The following is a 16,775-nucleotide window of genomic DNA, read 5'->3' on the forward strand; positions in this document are numbered from 1 at the left end:
TAGCGAAACTTTTCTAAATAAAAAGATGACTTAAGAGAAATTTTTTGATATATGCAATAACTTAACTTACATACTTCATTAGTTGAGGATTAATTGGCCATCGCTTTTAAGAATCCGATAATAACTATTTTTGGGAAATGGAGTTGTAATTAGTATAGAGAGATTGATTTCAAATTTAAATTTGAAATTAAATATATATTCTTTCTTTAAAATTGAAAAGATAAGGGTGATTATGTAAAAATACTTGAGCACTATCTAACACTATTATTTTATAATATTATTTGTTTCAACAATTTACAAAACTGCCATTGTGTGGCCAGCCACATTGTGGCCACATAGCATTATTGATCATATTTTAACAAGCTTGTACAAAAGTTAAATTATAGATTTTGAAAATCATCTTCAAAATTCTGTTATATTTACAATTATGGACCAAAATTATTATTCACAAAGAATCCTTTGTTGATCATGTCTATATTAAATGAAAGAAACTTCCACAATTGGAACTATGATACAACAAGAAACTTCTATGATTGGAAAAGTTACACCTTCTCATCATTGGCTTCGCTTGCCCAATATTGAAATCACCCACTTATACCAACCGTCGGATTTCAAATAAAGAATATTGTTCATTCAATTCAATCAAATAAAAGCCAACATGTCTGTTGAAAATGTATCGTTTTAAATGCACAAGGAAAAATGACATTTATATGAGTCGCTCAAACTCATTTATTGAATTTGTCCCTATTTAATTACTCCATAGAACAGGAATAAGAAGGGTCGTGGGCAGTTATCGAAGAGCCTCTTATTTCAGTTTTCAATAGTACATTCATGGCAATTGTCATTAGCTCCGTGTTATAAAAATGTGTTCATTTTCTATTTTCGTCTGTCCCATAAAATATGTGCATAGCTTATTTAGAAAGTTATATCAATTTAATAATATGAATTTCACTATCCATTAATATTAATTTAACTATCATTATTTTCATTTCTTTTTACCATGTCATACTTTTCTTCTTCTTCTCTCTTACTTTACCAATTGTGTGAGTCATTTCCATTACTCATATTTTTATGTGATGGAGAGAGTGTATATAAGTACAACCATGAACTATCTCAAGTATTTTCCTAACCATTAATTATTGAATATGTTGAGCAAGGGAGCAAAATCGGAATTGAGCGAGCTGATGATCCAAACTGACCCTGCAATTCCCATGGTGGCTGCCTCTTCATCATCCTCAGCCACGCCTCCGCTTCCATTATCGCCTCCATGGATCAAGTTGCCCGAGGATTTGACAGCGAATATCCTGCAAAGGTTGGATGTTGTCGAGATACTGGAGAGTGCGCAGAAAGTGTGCGCTACATGGTGGAGAGTCTGCAAGAATCCCGCTATGTGGCGCGTTATTCATTTGGATCATGGACTCTGCGAAAGCTACAATCCGGAGAACATTTGCCGTTGCGTAGTGGATCGTAGCCAGGGACGATTGCTTGAGCTAAAGCTTTCCGGTTGTGAAGTCGATGGCTGGATAAACTACGCAGCTGACCGGTACTTTTGTGCTTACTATTTTTGGTGTTTGGTTTATTTTGTGCTTTAATTTGATTTCTAAATATCATAGTAACGCATCAAAAAACATTCTTATTATTATCCAACTAAAATTAGAGAATGCAAATGAGAACGTCATAAAAAACCCCAAAAATTAAGTTAATTTATCATTAATTTAACAACAGTTTCTTTTGTGTCATAAATTGTTGTTAGTTTTTAAAATTTTCTGATGCAAGTAATTGTGTTTCAATTTTTATTTCCACATGATAACTTATTTCTTGGAACAACTTCAATGTTTGATCCAAGGCATAAGTTGAGTGAATACTTTTGTGCTCACTATTTAGTGAATACTAAAAAGGCTTGCTATAAACATTAAAATGTTGGTAATATATGATTGTCATTTAATGCTTTGCAGCAATGTATAGACCTAAAAGTTTTAAATCTAAATATATAGCTTTAGAAGAACAAATTATATGATTGGAAACCAACTTCTTGCAATTGTATTTTATTAATACTTGCAATATTTTTTGTGTGCTTCCCATGCTTTCTTCTTACAAGTTTCCTCTGGTTTTTGGTTTTGATATTCTTCTCCTATAATCAACAGATCAAGTCAGCTACGATGCCTTACAATCAATGTGTATCGTATAATAGACAAGAGTGTTTTCGCTGCAGCGATAAAAAAACTTACAAAATTGGAAGAGTTGCATCTTACAATGATGATACCAAATCTCAATCCTCAAGATATTGAAAGCATTGGCATCTCTTGCCCCATGTTGAAATCATTTACGTATAACAACCTTTTGGGTGCTCATTACGAAGAATTTACAGAGCATGTGGTAGCCATTGGAGAAAACATGCCTAACTTGCGTCATCTCGGATTTTTTAAACTTCAGATTGAAAACAAAGGACTGGAAGCGATTTTCGATGGCTGCCCCCACCTAGAATCGCTTGTTCTTCAGCATTGCTCCGGATTTGATCCACGAGGGGGTCTAGGCAAACTAAGTTCTGACCAAATAAAATATATTCCTGTTGATGACCCTGAGCCTTTTGACTTGGATGCCTTGTCTTTCTTGCAAGGCGACTTCTGTGACAGTGACTAAGAATTTGATCCTGATTTTATTAGGATTGAAGATTTTGATGGTTCACTTTTATGTTAGTTTGGTGAAGGATGATGCAACTTTTTTTTTTTTTCAAGTGGTTTTAATTGGAACCATTCTTGCATTTTGTTTTTCGAGCTATTTACATCTCACTGTTCTTCATGGAGATGTCGGTCTTGATCTTGATGTTCGCACCAAGATGTAGTATCATTGATCTCTCTTAGATGTTTATTCACCAAAATTAGTAACTTCAAAGTTTCTTGTGTTATCCCACATCGATATCTTAGTATAAGTTGTGATAATATATAAATGAATGAAATTGGCATGTATATTGCTGGGCCTAGTAACGTTGGCCTATAACCCAAGTGGGGGCATAAAATTGGTTGGATATTGGCCTGAACCAACTGGTTGGGCTTTGCGGTGCTTATTCTGGCCTGCCCGTTCCAAGCTGGGAGTTGGGCCACGGGGCCTGTGCGAAGGCATGGGCTTCTTGGCTCATAGTGTGGAGGGCACCGCGTTAGGCTGGTTTCACAGAGCAACGACCACTTCCCGCTCTCGGCAGTGGAAGGATAACAGGTCGGTGTGTCGCTTGCCCGTTAAAGTCGGATGTGTTGGCCCAATTAAACAACCAATTTTTTGTCCTATTCTTGAATCTAGTTGATTTTTTTTCAATATATCATGTGATTGTTGTGTAATCGGCAACCTTTATGTATTGCTATTCCTCATGTCTTTTCTACCCTTCTGACAGATCATGCCAGCTTCGATGCCTTACACTTTTAGAGCTTGTAGGCTTTGAAGATGGGTTTGATGAAGCAATAAAAAAAACTGCCACAATTAGAAGAGTTGCACCTTTTTATGAATGTGACATTGTTCAATACTAAGGGTGTGTTCAGTGCTTTGGAGGTGGGTTCAAGAGATATAAATCTGGATTAGAATTGAGGTGGTTGGGCCCACCAAATGTCATCTCGCTCCCACTGTTTAGTGTTTCAGAGATGGGTATGCATTTACCATTAAAACAAAATCAGTAATTCAAATTAAATTATTGAAAGACTAAAATGCTCACAAGCTTTTCAAATATGAGATTTGTGCGGTGACGGCAAAACAAGAGAGAGAATGCAGATAATAAAAAAATGAGAGGGGTAACAGAGGAAAATTAACTTCATTTCTGGGTGTGCTTCCCGAGGTGGCTTCAAATCTTAGGTGTTTTGGAAGAATTGATTTCAGCCAAAAACCAATAGGAATAGTGCGGGCCTTTAATTTCTGGTCGGGCTGAGCAGAAATTATACCAATACACTGAACGGTCATATTTGTATGGTTTTGAGCCCATTTCTCATTATTTCCAAGACATTGAACGAGTCCTAAAGATTTTGAAACGATTGGCTTTGCTTGCCCAAGGTTGAAATCATTAACATATCACAATTGTTATCGAAGGACGGAAATGTTTTCAGAGCATGTTGAGGAAATTGCAAAAAGCATGCCTAATCTGTGCCATCTCCGAATTTGTGAATATTCAATTGGGTATAAGAGGCTGGAAACGCTTGCCCATGGCTGCAGCCACCTCAAATCACTTGATCTTCGTTTATGCTCTGATCTTGATTGTGATTTTGATTGTGATAAAAGTTTTTCTTAGGAAAGGAAATATCTTCGTTTATATCAATTCCTAATTCCAAATAATGTACAAACTATTTATTCTGTATTGTGCGTTATTTTTATAAATATAATATTTCATGCTATAATCAATTAATGTAGTTATTATTTATATTATTAGATTGCATTTTATTCATTTTTTCCCCCTCAAAATTAGAAATTTTCAAGGAAATTTTATTCTCTCTAGTGAGATGAGACCAGTTTTCCACTAACGCCCTTTATTTTTATTTCTCTTACTTTATCAATTTTGTACTGTATCTTAACTTTTTAAATTTTTTGTAATCATCTCATTAGTTTAAATTTATAGAATATGGAGTATGTAGGAGTATAATTTAAAAGCCAAAGTATTTTATTAAAATTAATGGCAATTCTAAATAAATTATATATTTTATATTTCCCTCCAAATATAAACGATTAGGGAGAATTTAAAAAATAAAATAAAATGCAAACTATCTTTTCCTACAAATTGAGCGCTTATTAAAATTACAATCGAACCATCTTCCCCAAATCAACACTCACACCATGAAGCCGCGAAAACGAAACCCTAAAAAATCATTGGGATTGCTTGCCCAATGTTGAAATCGTTTTCATATCACAACTGTTTCATTGATGTTGAAGATACAGAGTTTTCAGGGGACGTGGTAGCAATTGGAAAAACCATGCCTAATCTGCGCCATCTCCGACTTTGTGAACATGGGATGGGATATGAGGGACTGGAAGCTATTCTCGATGGCTGCCCCCACCTCAAATCACTTGATCTTCGGCTATGCTCCGCATTTGAGAAAGTCTCTGATTCTGGCCGAAGAAGTTCTGCTCGGGAAAGAAAAGATTTGTGGCTCCATACTGACTCTATCAGTTTAATGGATTGGATAAAGAAACGGAAGGATAACTATGGTATTGATTCTGAAAATGTTGAGCATTCCTATTGTTGTGATGATTTTGAAGGAGATTATTATTAGTTTTGTTGTAAAGGTTTTGGTGGTTATTACTATTTCTAGTCTTGATGGTTGTAATGAGATGTTGTTGGAGGCTTCATTATATCTCCCATTTTACTTGGTATGTAGTGAGATATCAATGACCCCTTCCTGTCTTTGATTAGTATCAATGTACAGCTTATAACTCCATTCTGCTTTTGTTATTGTCCAATTTTATTATTTTCAAACACCTATTGGAATGACTTCTTTGTCTATAGATAGTGTATATCCCTTCTGTTTATACATTCTTATTATAATTAATTCATTTTTTCGAGTTTCAGTAGCTGTGAGATTATGTTTCGAATTTCTTCCCTAGTAAGTTGGTAACATAATATCTTCCAATATTAACATTTATTTGGTAACACAATATCTAACAATCTCGTCGTTGTTTCTACAAAAATTTCAACATTATGCTCATTATTTTATCTTATTGAGTTTTGATTTTTAGATGTAAATAACGATGTGACTATCTGGGGGCGATACACATCGTCGGCTGGAGAGGGCATGCTGAGGGCAGACTGGAAGTACGGAGAAAATCTGCAATGGGGACGGACCCGCATATGAAAATTGGCCAGGAGGAGAACTCATCGATAACAACGAGATCATCCACTGCTGATTTGTTTCATCAGTGGGGTTGGGAATTTGCGGATTCGACTCTTTGCCCTTACCTTTTCGGGAATTTTTCCTACTTGAACTCATAATTTTGAAGATTGAAGATTGAAGATTGAGATAATCAGATTGAAAAATTGAGAGAATGAAGATTCTGTGTGATGAATAGAGGAGGAGGAGGAATTATATATATGTTTGGAATTATAGCCATTGGAAAAAAAAATCGGCGATAACTCGGCGATGCAGAGGGAGTCGGCGTTAATTCGGTAGAATTAACGCCGAAAAATGCCGAAACACTCCCAACGGTCAGCGATAACTCGGCAATATTCGGCGAAAAATTGCCGAGTGTTATCGTCGGACCATTGGGAATGCTCTAATCAAATAAGGGACTGGAAGCAATTCTCGATGGCTGCCCCCAGAGACGGATCTAATGTGCAAGGAGGAGGGGCAAATGCGCTCCCTCAAAATTTTATATCTATGTACAAATTCTATTGTAGAAAAAAATTAATATTAGTTTCTTCTTTAAATGCCCCTCCTCAAACACTTCAAATATCCCCACATGTATTTTTGCCCCTTCAATCATCATTTTCTGGATCCTTCCCTGGCTGCCCCCACCTCGAGTCACTTGATCTTCAAGGATGTGCCGGCCTTGATCTTGAAGGGGCTCTTGGCGAGATATGTTCTAATCAAATAAAAGATCTGTGGCTCGATTTAATGGAACAAATTGTTTAGCGCGATGAATGGGATGATGAGGACTTATCTGTTTTCGACAATGTCGAATTCTATACTAGTGATTTTGTGTATGATCTTGATTATTATTAGGATGGTTGTGATGAACTTTGATGGTCATCAAGAACCATTTCTAGTCTTGAAATTTTGGCGATGCATTTCTCTAGAATTTTGTGTGCCTTTGAACTAATTTTGGCAACAAACATAGTTTACAAAATGGTTGCTAGATATTGAAATTTGGATGCTATGAGTCAATGGATGTGGTTAATTTATCTAGATCTTATTCAAAGCCATTGTGTAATTGTGTTTATATATTTGTTACCAAGAATTTTATGTGGCAACTACAAATCTTTGCTTGGTGTGGTTATGACTTATGAGCACTTTAGAAATGAAATGAGCATTTCTCTTGTACAATTTGTGTAGATAGAGTAAAGCCTTGACAATCTCTATAAAAATTTCAGCTTGTATGATGGCATTATATTATCCACATAGCTTTGTACTCCTTAAGAATCACATTTCCTTCTCCCTAAATAGAGTACGATTAATTGACAATGTGTTAATTATAAATTTATGTGTTGACAAGTGCTATGAATAAGAAGCATTAACTGCCTCACAAAATGAAAATGACAACTATGCACAAAAATGTATATTAATTTTAGTGAATTTGAAGTTTCTAATTATAGATCTATATTATGTTAATAAAAATTTAATATATAAAATTGAAAGTTATTTTTTTAGTAATCTGTATTATAAAATAATCAATGAAGTGACGAATTAGAGTCAAACAAATAGAATGATAGAAATTTTATCGAGTTTTCGGGTCTGGCCCTAACGGGTCGCGAATTAATCGGGTGCGGGCTAATTGGGCTAGAAATTTTTAGCCCTAACCCTGTAAATTTGGCAGGCTATTCGGCCGGCCCACGGATTGTGGGCTACATTGACATCTCTATTAGGGGTATAAAGAAACTAATTTTGATTACTACCTACATAGGAGTATAAAATAGGATATGTACAAATCGAGTATTCTATTTAAAGACTATAGCTCCAAGAAAATATTATACCAGGGATATTAGTCTATTACTATAGTAAATGCTGTATTCTAATTATGTTGATGAGATACTCGCAGTCACCCGTTATATGTCTCACTTATTCCATTTTTGTCCATTTCATATTAATTGTTTCGTTTCCTTTTACCATTTTTTTATAATAGACCATATATTTTACTAACTCATTTTATTCACATTTTATTATTAAATTATAATATACAAAAGCAAGACTCACGTTCCATTAACTGTTTCAATTCAGTTTCTATTACATTTGTTAAAATCTGTGTTATGTCAAATTGAGACATACTATTAGAGAGCGGAGGGAGTACATGACTAGCTAATTGATTACAATTAAGGTCACGATTATCGTTATTGCAATGGATATTCTTATTTTCTGTACAATAATTTTTTCAGCTTAAATATGAATATTATTCTTAGTTTTATGTGGTCCCTCATCAGTTTCTTTTTTCTTCCATCCCTTTTTCCATCCCTTTTTAATTGGAACATTTTTTATTATTTTTGGTAATGAGCTTCACATCCTACTAATTCAATCAACTCATATTTTATTATAGGACTCACAATTCTACTAACTTTTTTCATGTATGATTTTTAAAACTCATTAGACGGTATCAATTAATGAGGGATATACCACGCTAGTAAGATAATTTACTTAGACATCTTAATAAGTTAGATCTCTCAATAAATTAAATAAGAATAATAAGTATGCCAGATAATTGTACCACAAGCTATAACAAAAAAATTGACCAAGCTAGTCACACACATTCACATAGGAAAACAAAACATAGCACGTTTCCTTATTTTAATTTCCACGGAATACAACAATTGCGTTTCAATCTTTTCGACATATAAATTCCACGATAAATAGCACAAGAAAAATCGTACAATTATTTAAGGATTTTGATCTGTGCAAGATTATATTTAAAAATAGAAACTCAGAACAAAATTATATGTAGGGCATTGTTAGGCTATTGTTAGTTTATTTTTAGATCATTTTAATAAAGAAAGACCTAAAATAATCTAAAAATGACATCAAACCCAAATTTTATAAAATGACCTAAAATTAATTAATAATGACATTTTGTGTTTTTAGTTAATTATTGACCATTTGATAATTTTATCATAGGGCCAAGATTTGAGCTGCATTTCTAAATTTAAATGCATTCTTGTCTGTATCATCTCCCATTATTGCAATATCAATGGATGAAAAGCCCTTTATGACCTTAACTTAGTTATACATTGATACTCATTGAGCGTTTATATATAAATTCAAATATTACCGTTTTGAGTTTCATTTATGATTTGTAAAACAAATTTTCCAAACGGAACATATACTTCATTGCAACATCAAACATGCACTAGTAATCGTGCCATGCATCTCGAAATTAACTCAATTGGTACGACGATTCCCCTCAGATCAATCGACCGGAACACGAGTCACGATTCCACATCATGGAAGACTTTTATTTTTCCTTCAAAATACACATCTTATCATAATTAAGCAACTGTGGACATCATTTATTCACACATAATTCAACCAAAATAACCCAAACACAAGTGGAAATAAAACGACAGCATCAACACGGTAGAGATGGAGTGGTGACATAAACCGTGTACTCGAGCACACTGTAGTTGTTGGCCTCCTCAAAAGAATAGCTACTTGTAATTGCATATCCACGAGCATTCCGGAAAGCCCCGGCCCCGCCGACGACGGAAAGCTCCCTCGTGGCGTCGGCGAATTGGTTGCGGCCGTTGATGGTGACGGTGCTGCCCTTGTACGGACCCGAGGTCAAGAAGAAGTTGAGGTTCATGGAGAATGCTTGGACATTTAGGTCCATGGAAGTGGTGGTGCCCTGACCTCTAGCCACCTCCTCCGAGCCGAGCTCCGGGGCCACCGTGACCTTGTCGTCAAAGACGTTGACCCGGCCAAAGCCGGTGGGGGAGGTGTTGGTGATGGAGGAGTTGGCGACGGTGAACAAGGTGGCGTTAGGGCCGGCGCGGATGTCGTGGACGTAGAAATGAAGCTTGGTCGTGGCTATGTTTCCCTGGCAGAAGGTTTGGAACCATGGGGTGTCTCCGGCGGTGGCGGTGGCCGTGGCCGTGAGGAGGGTGGCTATTGTTAAGAGAAGACTGAATGTTGTTAAGTTCTTCATATTTTTTTTTCGGAGAAAACCCTAATTTGGTGAGGGTGTTGAATGCGGATATGTTTTGAGATGATGAATGGGGTTTATATAGATGCATGGTTTCAAATTTGATGAACTCTATGACTCATTATTACTCTATGATTATCCATCTAGGACTGAGGTATGAGACATTATCATATGATTATCCATTTAGGATTATGATGTGAGATTAATTCTGTTAGAAAGGATTGACTATTAATTTATCCATCTATATGAGATTAATTCAATTGAAACTTAGAAGGGATTGACTATGACTTTTATCATATGATTATCCATCTATGATTAAGTTATGAGATTCAATAATAAAACAAAATATAAGATATAATTTTTCAAATCCACTTTTAGGTAGAATAAATTAAGTTGATACTATAATTTGGTACACAATAACTTGGGTATATATAGTGTATACTGTATAGTAGCTTTCGGTGTCTGATATTTGTTTCCGCCTAATGAATAAGAGGGGTCATATTTAATTTATTTAATTTAATTCAATTTGTAGGACAGACTAAGAACTTAACAAGAAATTTAGAATAGTATTTATCACAGTTGAAAAGTAAAATTTATACGAGAGGGTTTTATTCAATTTGCAGGACTACTAAGAACTTAATTAGAAATTTAGAATAGTATCTATCACAGTTGAAAAGTAAAATTTACACAAGAGGGTTTTATAATATGTGCATATTTTTAGGAATATCTCCGTATCTTTATTACTATTCGGTGTATTGAAAATTCTGGTAGATCAAGCGTCTTCACTTTTATGTTTGCTTTGTGTACAACTCTGCTTTTCTTTCAAATGGTGTATTTGGCTGCATGTTCATATCTTCAATCTACATATTAAGTATATATCTATCTTTTTTTTGTTGAGTTTGATGTGGATCTTTTTGGCATTCTTTATTCACAAAATTAGTAACATTATTAAATTGGAAAAAACATGCCTAATCAAATAAGGGACTGGAAGCAATTCTCGATGGCTGCCCCCACCTCGAGTCACTTCTTGTCGAGAGATGTTCTAACCAAATAAAAGATCCGTGGCTCAATTTAATGGAACCAATTGTTTAGCGCGATGAATGGGACGATGAAGACTTATCTATTTTCGACAATGTCGAATTCTATACTAGTGATTTTGAGTATGATCCTGATTATTTTTAGGATGGTTGCGATGAACTTTGATGGTTATCGAGAACTATTTCTAGTCTTGAAATTTTGGCGATGTATTTCTCTAGAATTTTGTGTGCCTTTGAACTAATTTTGGCAACAAAACATAGTTTACAAAGTGGTTGCTAGATATTGAAATTTGCATGCTATGAGTCAATGGATTTGGTAAATTTATCTAGATCTTATTCGAAGCCATTGAGTAATTTTTGTTACCAAGAATTTTATGTGGCAACTACAAATCTTTGCTTGGTGTAGTTATGACTTATGAGCTCTCTTTGCAAAAGATGTTCTGATCAAATTAGAGATCTGAAGATCCAGGAACCTTATAATAGGGGTGATGACACTGAATCCACTGATTCTGATTCTAGTGTCACATGGTTAATGAGATTTTGAAGGTTATTACTAGTGGCCGAGCCAGAATTTTAACATGGGAGGCCCAAATTACCATTAAAATTTGTTGAGTGTGTTCAGTGCTAAATATGCGGAAACAACTCTAACGAGAGCAACATAAAAGCCTCACGTGAAAAATAGATAATGGAAAAAATAATTAGTGAATAGATTCATAGAGCATAGCACATATTTTACTACTAGGAGTAATATTTTATGATATATTTTCATATTAGATCAAAGAGTTATCATTTACTATTATAGATTTTTTTTTATAATAATAGGCTTCACATTAAAATTGATTTTATTAATATTATATAGTAATATTTTACAGTATTTATGAAATTGAAGAATCATTTTTTAATCTTAAAGTGTAAAATTCTTTCTTTTATGATTCTAATTAAAATGATTTATGTATAAAATTACAAGGGAAAAAAATCAATAAAAGTTTATGTGAGAAAATCCATAAAACATAAATGAATATGAGAAAACTAACAAAAATTACTAATTTAAGAAAATAAGAAAACAAGTCACAAATGAATTATGCGTGTAACTTTAAAATCAAATTTACTAATGTATAAATGAAATAAAACATAATTGAATACAAAATAAAAGAAATACTTTAAAATCAAATTTGCTAATGTATAAATCAAATAAAGCATAATTGAATACAAAATAGAAGAAATAGATTTCAAAATATCAAAACATAATCGAACCTGGTACCCCATGAACAAGAAGGAGAGTTCTACCCAACTGCACTGGCATTACATAATGCTAAAGCTGCTTACATATATTATTACTATTCCTTGTATTGAAAATTCTGATATATCAAGCGTCTTCACTTTTATGTTTGTTTTGTGTACAACTTTGTTTTTTTTTCAAATGGTGTATATGGCCGCATATTCAAGGCTTCAATCTACCTATTATGTATCTACCTTTTTTACGTTGAGTTTGATATGGATCTTTTTGGCATTCTTTATTCACAAAATTAGTAACATTATTAAATTGGTAAAACCATGCCTAATCAAATAAGGGACTGGAAGAAATTTTTTGATAACTGCCCCCACCTCGAGTCACTTGATCTTCAAGGAAGTGCCGGCCTTGATCTTGAAGGGGCTCTTGTCGAGAGATGTTCTAATCAAATAAAAGATCTGTGGCTCGATTTAATGGAACCAATTGGTCAGCGTGATGAATGGGATGATGAGGACTAATCTGTTTTCGACAATGTTGAATTCTATACTAGTAATTTTGAGTGTGATCATGATCATTATTAGGATGGTTGCGATGAACTTTGATGGTTATCAAGAACTATTTCTAGTCTTGTAATTTTGGTGATGTATTTCTCTAGAATTTTGTGTGCCTTGGAAAATTTTGGCAACAAACATAGTTACAAAATTGGTTGCTAGATATTGAAATTTGCATGCTATGAGTCAATGGATGTGGTTAATTTATCTAGTTCTTATTAAAAGCCATCGTGTAATTGTGTTTATATATTTGTTACCAAGAATTTTATGTGGCAACTACAAATCTTTGCTTGATGTGGTTATGACTTATGAGCTCTTTAGAAATGAAATGAGCATTTCTCTTGTAAAATTTGTGTAGGTAGAGTAAAGCCTTAACAATCTCTATAAAAATTTCAGCTTGTATGATGTCATTATATTATCCACATAGCTTAGTACTCCTTAAGAATCAAATTTCCTTCTCCCTAAATAGAGTACTACGATTAATTGAAAATGTGTTAATTATAAATTTATGTGTTGACAAGTGCTATGAATAAGAAGCGTTAACTGCCTCACAAAATGAAAATGACAACTATGCACAAAAATGTATATTAATTTTAGTGAATTCGAAGTTTCTCATTTATATATCTATTATTATGTTAATAAAAATTTAATATATAATTTATATATTTAATATATAAAATTGAAAGTTATTTTTTTAGTAATTTATATTATAAAATAATCAATGAAGTATCGAATTAGAGTCAAACAAATAGAACGATAGAAATTTTATTGGGTTTTCGGACCAGCCCATCGGATTTTCAGGTCTGGCCCTAACGGGTCGCGGATTAACCGGATGCGGACTAATTGGGCTAGAAATTTTCAGCCCTAACCCTATAAATTTGGCAGCTATTCGGGCCAGCCCACGGATTGTGGTACATCCCTATTAGCGGGTATAAAGAAACTAATTTTGATTACTACCTACATAGGAGTATAAAATAGGATACGTACAAATCGAGTATTCTATTTAAAGACTATATAGCTCCAAGAAAATATTATACCAGGGATATTAGTCTATTACTATAGTAAAATGTTGTATTCTAATTATGTTGATGAACTACTCGCAGTCACCGTTATGTGTCTCAGTTATTCCATTTTTGTCCATTTCATATTAATTGTTTCGTTTCCTTTTACCATTTTTTTAATAGATCATATATTTCACTAACTCATTTTATTCACATTTTATTATTAAATTATAATATATAAAAGCAAGACTCACGTTCCATTAACGGTTTCAATTCAGTTTCTATTACATTTGTTAAAATTTGTGTTATGTCAAATTGAGACATATATTAGAGAGCGGAGGGCCTACATGACTAGCTAATTGATTACAATTAAGGTCAAGGTTATCGTTATTGCAATGGATATTCTAATTTTCTGTACAATAATTTTTTCAGCTTAAATATGAATATTATTCTTTGTTTTATGTGGTCTCTCGTGAATTGGCATCAGTTTCCTTTTTCGTCCATTCCTTTTTAATTGGAACATTTTTTACTATTTTTGGTAATGAAACTTCACATCCTACTAATTCAATCAACTCATATTTTATTATAGGACTCACAATTCTACTAACTTTTTTCACGTATGATTTTTAAAACTCATTAGACGGTATCAATTAATGAGGGATATACCACGCTAGTAAGATAATTTATTTAACATCTTAATAAGTTATATCTCTCAATAAATTAACAAAATTATACCACAAGCTATAACAAAAAAATTGACCAAGCTAGTCACACACATTCACATAGGAAAACAAAACAAAGCACGTTTCCTTATTTTAATTTCCACGGAATATGTCGAAAAGATTGAACGCAATTGTTGTATTAATACAACAATTGCGTTCAATCTTTTCGACATATAAATTCCACGATTGATAGCACAAGAAAAATCGTACAATTATTGCTAAGGGTTTTGATCCGTGCAAGATTATATTTAAATATAGAAACTCATAATAAAATTATATCTAGGGCATTGTTAGGCTATTGTTAGTTTATTTTTAGATTATTTTAATAAAGGAAGACTTAAAATAATCTAAAAATGACATCAAACCCAAATTTTATAAATTGACCTAAAACTGATTAATAATGACATTTCGTGTTTTTAGTTAATTATTGACCATTTGATCATTTTATCATAGGGCCAAGATTTGAGCTGCATTTCTAAATTTAAATGCATTCTTATTTGTATCATCTCCCATTATTGCAATATCTATGGATGAAAAGCCCTTTATGACCTTAACTTAGTTGTACATTGATACTCATTGAGCGTTTATCTATAAATTCAAATATTACCGTTTTGAGTTCCATTTATGATTTGTAAAACAAATTTTCCAAACGGAACATATACTTCATTGCAACATTAAACATGCACTAGTAATCGTGCCATGCATCTCGAAATTAACTCAATTGGTACGACGATTCCCCTCAGATCAATCGATCGAAACACGAGTCATGATTCCACATCATGGAAGACTTTTATTTTTCCTTCAAAACACACATGTTATCATAATTAAGCAATTGTGGACATCATTTATTCACACATAATTCAACCAAAATAACCCAAACACAAGTGGAAATAAAACGACAGCATCAACACGGTAGAGATGGAGTGGTGACATAAACCGTGTACTCGAGCACACTGTAGTTGTTGACCTCCTCAAAAGAATAGCTACTCGTAATTGCATATCCACGAGCATTCCGGAAAGCCCCGGCCCCGCCGACGACGGAAAGCTCCCTCGTGGCATCGGCGAATTGGTTGCGGCCGTTGATGGTGACGGTGCTGCCCTTGTACGGACCCGAGGTCAAGAAGAAGTTGAGGTTCATGAAGCAATTCTCGATGGCTGCCCCCACCTCGAGTCACTTCTTGTCGAGATATGTTCTAACCAAATAAAAGATCTGTGGCTCGATTTAATGGAACCAATTGTTTAGCGTGATGAACGGGACGATGAGGACTTATCTGTTTTCGACAATGTTGAATTCTATACTAGTGATTTTGAGTATGATCCTGATTATTACTCCCTCCGTCCATGATTAATAGTCCCATTTCTAAATGGCGCGGGTTTTAAGAAATGATAAGAAAAGTGGGTGGAAGAAAGTTAGTGAAATAGGGGTCCCACTTGTATATATTAGTTTTAAATGATATGTGAGTGGAATGAGTTAGTGGAATGTAGGGTCTCTTTACCATTTATGGTAATTATGAACCGGGACTCTTATTCGTGGACGGACCAAAATGGAAAAACGGGACTCTTATTCGTGGACGGAGGGAGTATTAGGATGGTTGCGATGAACTTTGATGGTTATCGAGAACTATTTCTAGTCTTGAAATTTTGGCGATGTATTTCTCTAGAATTTTGTGTGCCTTTGAACTAATTTTGGCAAAAACATAGTTGACAAAATGGTTGCAAAATATTGAAATTTGGATGCTATGAGTCAATGGATGTGGTTAATTTATCTAGATCTTATTCAAAGCCATCGTGTAATTGTGTTTATATATTTGTTACCAAGAATTTAATGTGGCAACTACAAAACTTTGCTTGATGTGGTTTTGACTTATGAGCTCTTTAGAAATGAAATGAGCATTTCTCTTGTAAAATTTGTGTAGGTAGAGTAAAGCCTTAACAATCTCTATAAAAATTTCAGCTTGTATGATGGCATTATATTATCCACATAGCTTAGTACTCCTTAAGAATCACATTTCCTTCTCCTTAAATAGAGTACGATTAATTGACAATGTGTTAATTATAAATTTATGTGTTGACAAGTGCTATGAATAAGAAGCATTAACTGCCTCACAAAATGAAAATGACAACTATGCACGAAAATGTATATTAATTTTAGTGAATTTGAAGGTTATAATTTATATATCTATTATTATGTTAATAAAAATTTAATATATAAAATCAAAAGTTATTTTTTTAGTAATCTATATTATAAAATAATCAATGAAGTGTCGAATTAGAGTCAAACAAATAGAACGATAGAAATTTTATCGGGTTTTCGGGCCAGCTCATCGGGTTTTCGGGTCTGCCCCTAACGGGTCGCGGATTAATCGGATGCGGGCTAATTGGACTAGAAATTTTCAGCCCTAACCCTGTAAATTTGACGGGAT

The 16,775-nt window shown here is 33.7% G+C and overlaps 1 protein-coding gene, 1 non-coding gene and 1 pseudogene across 2 annotated transcripts; 2 read left to right on the forward strand and 1 right to left on the reverse strand.

Annotated features, from left to right (window-relative positions):
- Nucleotides 1-1,145: 1,145 nt before the first annotated feature.
- On the forward strand, nt 1,146-2,640 carry LOC148929573 (putative F-box/LRR-repeat protein 9). Its single transcript, XM_089056936.1, has 2 exons — nt 1,146-1,543; nt 2,145-2,640. The coding sequence occupies exons 1-2, from the start codon at nt 1,146-1,148 to the stop codon at nt 2,638-2,640; spliced, it is 894 nt and encodes a 297-aa protein (XP_088913062.1).
- Nucleotides 2,641-2,970: 330 nt separating this feature from the next.
- On the forward strand, nt 2,971-3,273 carry LOC148929574 (signal recognition particle RNA). Its single transcript, XR_016129997.1, has one exon.
- Nucleotides 3,274-9,154: 5,881 nt separating this feature from the next.
- LOC148929575 (dirigent protein 21 pseudogene) lies at nt 9,155-9,837 on the reverse strand (annotated as a pseudogene).
- Between the last annotated feature and the right edge of the window lie 6,938 nt (nt 9,838-16,775).

The sequence above is a fragment of the Salvia hispanica genome, chromosome 4 (assembly GCF_029641045.1).
Source record: "Salvia hispanica isolate PSC_SH4W2 chromosome 4, Shi_PSC_v1, whole genome shotgun sequence".
NCBI lineage: Eukaryota > Viridiplantae > Streptophyta > Magnoliopsida > Lamiales > Lamiaceae > Salvia > Salvia hispanica.